The sequence below is a fragment of the Daphnia pulicaria genome, chromosome 6 (genome assembly GCF_021234035.1).
Source record: "Daphnia pulicaria isolate SC F1-1A chromosome 6, SC_F0-13Bv2, whole genome shotgun sequence".
NCBI lineage: Eukaryota > Metazoa > Arthropoda > Branchiopoda > Diplostraca > Daphniidae > Daphnia > Daphnia pulicaria.
The window spans coordinates 2,882,298-2,888,671 of NC_060918.1; the positions used below are offsets into that span (position 1 = coordinate 2,882,298).

Consider the following 6,374-nt stretch of genomic DNA (forward strand, 5'->3'; position numbering starts at 1 on the left):
TTTTCGAAAAATCAGAAAATTTTCAATATTTTTTAAAAAATTCAAAAAGTTAAAAAAAACTTTCAGAAATATAATTTTTTAAATTTGAATTCGTACACCCTAGAAGGAAGTGGACAACCCCCTTCTAGGAGAGAGTGGACAACCCCCTTCTAGGAGAGTGAACAACCCCTTCTAGGGGAAGGAGAGCAAGAATCTTTTCGGTTTTAAATTTAATAGCGAAAGTGCTGTTCAAGATTATGGTGTGGAGTTAGAGAATTTTTGGAAGTCTTATGCTCAAAAATATGCTTGTAGGCCTATAGGCCTTCGTTGTAAACAGCTTGCAATGATCACTACCGTCAATTACCTTGCAGTTTACTTCCCAGCGATTTCATGTTTTCAGGAATACAAAAGTGTTAAGGTCCTTGGTATTCAGTATAGGTAATGCAGCAGTAGCCTAGACTTAAACTATTTTTGCTGAATAATAAGTTTTACAACATTAAAATTAATTTCCACTTAGTTCGTCCTTAAGTACCTTAAACCGTTCCTCGTCAAGAAGCGTGGCCAGTCTTTGATATTGTGCCATGATCCGTCACCCTTTAAGTCTGTGTGTTATTTTCCTCGCCGCTATAACAGAGCGTGAAAGCAGGAAGGAAGGGCAAGTGATGCAAACTAAGGGGCTGGAAGTGGGTACAGTGATCTTTATAAATAACATTTTTATCGACGTCGTCAGTCAGTCGGCAGTCAGTCCAGAAATAAACCTAATGCACTTCACAGCTTAGCTTCCTTACTGAAACATTATTATCCTTCCAAATCACTGTGTTACAGAGGCAAGTTCAACTAGACACACATATTACCATTTCAGTGATCATAAATATTTCTGGATTTCACCATGATAACTACTGTAAGTAGACAATGAACATTTAAAATTATTTTATCACTATCGTGGCTAATACTGCCGTTTATAAGAGTTTATAAGTTTTAAAGTAGCGGATGTGCTGTTGTGAACTCATGATGATCTTTAGAGAATTACCGATATAAATACACTAACAATAATAATAATACTAAGTCTATATATAAATTATAATGAAGATTGTAGCTTTATCAACTTGCAATATAAATATACAAGGTTTTAAAAGAAACGGAATCAATGGTTAAGCAATCGCATTGCTTAATTTTTGCAATTTAAGGATTTCACTATCAACGCCGTTTTAAACGCGCGCTCTTAGATTTCCAGCCAAGTTCTGCTCCTTTCTTTTCAATAAAATTACCTTGAACTTAAATCCTTAAAATGTTAGTACGTTAAACTTCTGTAATGCATAAGGTCTAGTAAAAAAGACTTATTATAATGTTGACAAGGAAATTATGCAATTCGCTTAGTTCACGGAAGCACTTCTTTTTTCACCGATCAATTCCAATACAAATAGTTCTAGAAGAAAAACTTTAAGCTTTAACGTTGGATGTGTTGCGTGTTGAACGTTAACGCTGTGTTGCACAAAATAGATTAAAAATAAAATCAGTTTGTTCTTCCATTTTTTGTGTGGTGTATCATTTAAAATTTAAAATATTAATATTAACTATGTGGCCATTCTTTGGAAATGACGAATGCCTGATATGAAAAATAGTAATCCAGAACTTGTGTAAAACTACAGTGCATTTTTCTCTATAGGTGAATTCCCGAAAGAAGGGTAATGGACAACTCTTTTTCACTCTGACATTGATAACGGTGAGTGGTTGCAAAAATTTACATAAACAGAAAATAACTATTTTGTCGGTATCTCATAATGCAATATTTACTTTATAAAGTTCATTTATTCTATATGTATGTTGTTAGCGAACTCCTTCCAAAAGGTTAAAATTATCGAAGTGAAATATTTAAGTATTATCTGTCGTTTCTGGTATTAGTTTTTAAGCTATTAAAATGTAGTGTATTGTTATTCATTAATAATTTCAAAGTGATTTTTTTCGATGGTGATGACACGAATCACGCGAGTCGAGTTAACAACTATAGTATTTATGAATCTGGTTAAGTCATCATAGTAAAGTTTGAAAATCTATGGTAAATTTCTATTCAAGTAGGCTATTATTCAACATTCCGCGACATTCACGTATTAAATGATGTTCTATGAACTGTTATATAGCGCCTTACTTACATTGCTTGTTTATGGCTAGGCCAGAAGCCAGATAGACTCTCAAAATAGTTTGCGTCAAAATAGCAATGAAAAATAACTGACAATACCATATTATACTGTTAGCCTGAATTATGTATAGATTAAAACAACCGGGGTTAGTAAGCAAACCTTAATCGTCAAAATAACTATCGATTTTTCACGGGGGTTGGCAACTCCCTAGAATCTTCGTACACCCTGGTCCGCCCTGGCCAGAATTTCCCTATCTCTCCTCTCATAGAATCTTTCGGAATCTCTAGAATCTCTCTAGAATCCCGAATCTTCGTACACCCAAGTTGTGAGTTGCCAACCCCCGATTTTTCAGTGACATCGTGATAATCTCGTCACGATTTCCAACATGAGACTTTTTCATAAGGCTTCCGCGCTGAGTCGAAGAGCAAGTCAATATTTATGATACACTAGCTATCCTTGTTTTCTTCTTTTTAGATTCAAACACCCGTGGAACTTTTAGGCCCGTTTTGGTTTAATAAAACAACTCGTCAAACTGTAGCAAAAAAGTTGAAAGTCATGGTAGCAGTGTGTCATTTTCCACTTCTATAGTAGCTCGCCACGGCTCCGTGAAACTGCGGAATCTTTGAGCTTCGTTAATATAAAGGTTACACATGAATACACACGAATTCAAAGTTTAATGAACCTCTTGAGTCTTCTTTTGAGTCAATAGCTACCCTTCTTATGCTTCTACTCTATTTCGCTACTCGATAATCGCATTTGATTAAATAAGATTTTATTAGAGTTACATATGCTAATATTTTTATCGCGTACTAATCTACACTAACAGAAATTATTATAGCCTATCAGTTATTTCATCAACATTAGCTTCTTATGCGAAACTAATAGAACTCTACAGAGCTAGTCGCAGTATTATTTATGCCGCAGTTGTGTTTATTTTAGTCAATCTTGGTCTTGGGATAAGTAATGAACACGGCGTTTTTTTTTACAATTTAATTGAATGTTCGGCTATATTTTGGGATTTTTATTTTGATGCAATTGAATAGAAAAAAGTCCGCCGAAAAAATTCCTTTTGATAAAGCCCAATGTAAATAGGAATTGAAATGAAGCATATCCATCTAGCGAATAATAAAAGAACTCGAAGACACTTTCCAGCGAGAAGTTGCACAAAACTATAAATTTATCAATTGATGTAACTTGTTGCGAGTGAAACTTAATTTGTGATGTCGTCCCGCGGAAATTTGAACAAAGTAAAAATAAATTTTCTATAAAAGGCAATAGGTTAACATGAAAATATAATTTCTTGCACCTATCACGATAGCTCGATAATGTTTGATAAAGTTGAAATAAAAGTTTCATGCATCCAGGTACTGCTAACCCAAAATAAATTTGTGGAAGGCAATAGTAAGAAGGCAGATCTCGTTAAAAGATACACCTTTGAGCACAACGACATCAGCAGTACGCGATACTTGGGCGAAGCCTGTGTTTCAAGTGCTTCGTGCCGACGGGGAAATCGTGACAGCATTTGCCATCATGGAGTATGCACCTGCTTACCATTCCATATGGCTCAGAATGCAACCACCTGCCTTCCAAGTAAACTTAGAAACGGACAACAGTTACTATAAGCAGTTCTATAATATTCATGCGGTGTTACTTTCTTTTTGGACTCTAGCTGCCTTGTTGGGATTTGAGTGCTTCGCCAATTCCCAGTGCAGTTTGCGTGTACCCAACTCAGGGTGCATTGATGGTTTTTGTCAATGTAGCAGAGGCTATTCTCCTTACCGTCGACATCTTTGCCTTCCACGTGAGTCAATTAACTTCACGATCAGGTCATATTTAAAATTAAAACCAACAAATTACACGTTTGTTCCACCAATACAGCGGCTCGGCTGGGCCACAAGTGCTTCAGCGATGATCAATGTCGTTTATCCCAAAAGCACTCATACTGCAAATTCATAATTCCAAATGTGTACGGCCGTTGTTACTGCGACGCGTCCACAGGCAAGGAATTTATCATAAATTTTTGTTTTACTGTCCAGACTGTGTCCAGATGACTTAACTATTAATTTATGCCTACAGAACATGTTGGCTCGAGCTGTTTGCGGCCACGAATAGGTAACATTAAGACTTGTTTACTAACCTGTTATTGATTTCGCCGTTGAACGAACCCAATACCATTCTCCTTAGTTATCGGTTCGCGTTGTACTTCTTCTGTCGAGTGTAAAGCTCATATAAAAAACTCAGTCTGCCATGAATCTGCCTGTATTTGCGACTACGGATTCACCGTTGGATGGACTGATAATCGATGCGTTGCTACCCTTAAAGGTGGTCTTAAGCAATTTTGATAAAAACTGGCAAATCTTGATGTTAACATTCTTCGCACATTAATTAACAGGTTTGATCGAGAATGAACTTGGTTTAAATAGAAAAGTAAGTATCGGTCAGGAATGTACTAGTTGGGCTCAGTGCCAAGCCGCTGATTCAAATTCTGGCTGTCTAAATGGCTATTGTCAATGCATCGCTGGTGACCTGCAATGTGGAAGGAACAACACTGGCTGCCATCCTCTTACATTCCAGGTTTTTATTTAACGATAATATAACACATGTACACTGAAAAAAGCAACACATTTTTAAATACGGCTGGTGCGCGTTAAATAGTGTCGATCATCTGGGCATTGCATTAGTCGGTCGTTAACTTGTAACGGACATGCTGATTGTGAAGATGCTTCAGACGAAACCGATTGCCGTCGGCGTCCGTGTCCGACCGGCTCTTTTCCTTGCGGTGCCCACTGCATATCGGGCATGTTTATTTGCGATGGAATTCAACACTGCGCTGATGGATCAGACGAAGCTCGATGTCAGGTTGAAGATGGCGAAGGTAAGGAAAGAATATGGCATTGTCGCTATATATCTGGAAAGTAGCATAAATGTGAAGAGACTATACCGTTTTCCCATTTCAGAATGCCCCGGCAACGGTTTTAAATGTAACGATGGGACCTGCGTACCGGAACACTCGTTTTGCAATTCCATTTTTGATTGTAGTGATGGAAGTGACGAGCCGGAACAATCGTGTAAAAGAGAATATCGAAAGAAAAAGAGCGGAGAATACTGCCCGCTTCAGTGCGGCAACGGAAGATGTAGAAGTGCAGCTGTAATAATTAACAACAACTTTCTTTGTTTGTTTATTCAAAGCGCTAACGTCATTTCAATTCTGTTCCGGTTCCAAGGTTCTTTGTACAGGTCAAGACGGCTGTGGTGATAACTCTGACGAAACCCAATGTGAAATCTGTCGTGAGTTTCATGAAAATTGACTAGCAAATTGCACATTTATTTCGAAAAATAGATTGTGATGTTTGATTTATTTTGCAGGTTGTCCAACAATCATCAACAAGATGTAAAACACGGTAAAACATTATATTCGTTATCACGTTTTTTGAGATGTTGATTATCATTTTCACATCTACTCATATAAATGGAAAAAAAAGTCACAGGCTCACTCCCCTGTATACTAATTCAATAACTAGCTGATTGAATAAAAATAACTTCATTGATATTAATGATTTTATTGGTTTGGTTAGTCGAGGACATTATATCCATAGCCTTGATAATGTTTATTTGGCACATCAATCCACGATGTCATCAGTCTTCCTAAAATCTTTTCATAGAATTTTCTGTTATTCCATGTTATCTCTTTTTTTTTCCTATCAGCACATAAAGAATTCTTATTTCTACATAAATAAATGTTGCAAGTTTATCAATCAATTCGATTACCGTTGGTTGGATTACTTGGGTAGTTCGATCTCATTTCTAAAAAAAAAATATTGAGCATACGATCTAGTTTATTATGATTGAACCAATCAGCGAAAATAGTCCATCCGTCTAAAAATGATTTTGAGATGATTCGATTTCAGTATCGAAGGTGTGTAGCTTAACAGGAAATGGCCAAGGACGAATCATTTTAAAAGGAAGGGACGGGAAAGGTAAGAAAATCAATTACGCCTAAAGGTGGCACTGGCACTGCACGCGTAGGACTTTGTTTGACTGATTGCTATCACTACGATTTATTGGTTTCGTTTCGTAATCTGCATCTCATTTTTAAAAAGTTTGAAAGGTTACAGTTTACAGAGTTTATTATTCACGTGTTTTTCGTCGGCCGTCGAACAAAAACTGCGAAAATGAAATGGTTTTCATTTGGTCCAGAAGGGGGTTGGGAAAATAAAATTAAAATATTTTTCGTTTCCTTTTCTTTTCAATGCCATT

The 6,374-nt window shown here is 36.6% G+C and overlaps 1 protein-coding gene across 1 annotated transcript; it reads left to right on the forward strand.

The window, feature by feature from the left end:
* The first annotated feature begins 718 nt into the window (after positions 1-718).
* Positions 719-5,848, forward strand: LOC124344559 (sortilin-related receptor-like). The gene is made up of 12 exons (XM_046798129.1): positions 719-880; positions 1,646-1,702; positions 3,482-3,707; positions 3,787-3,918; positions 3,996-4,115; positions 4,194-4,229; positions 4,302-4,439; positions 4,510-4,691; positions 4,773-4,992; positions 5,075-5,265; positions 5,342-5,405; positions 5,484-5,848. Exons 1-12 carry the CDS (start codon positions 869-871, stop codon positions 5,510-5,512), a joined length of 1,407 nt encoding a protein of 468 aa, XP_046654085.1. The 5' UTR covers positions 719-868; the 3' UTR covers positions 5,513-5,848.
* The last annotated feature ends 526 nt before the right edge of the window (positions 5,849-6,374 follow it).

Bases quoted from the DNA above. Each gene is read 5' to 3' on its own strand.
- LOC124344559 (XM_046798129.1), top strand. The intron at 3,708-3,786 runs GTAAACTTAGAA...TTTGGACTCTAG, and splicing joins TGCAACCACCTGCCTTCCAA to CTGCCTTGTTGGGATTTGAG. The intron at 3,919-3,995 runs GTGAGTCAATTA...CCACCAATACAG, and splicing joins TCGACATCTTTGCCTTCCAC to CGGCTCGGCTGGGCCACAAG.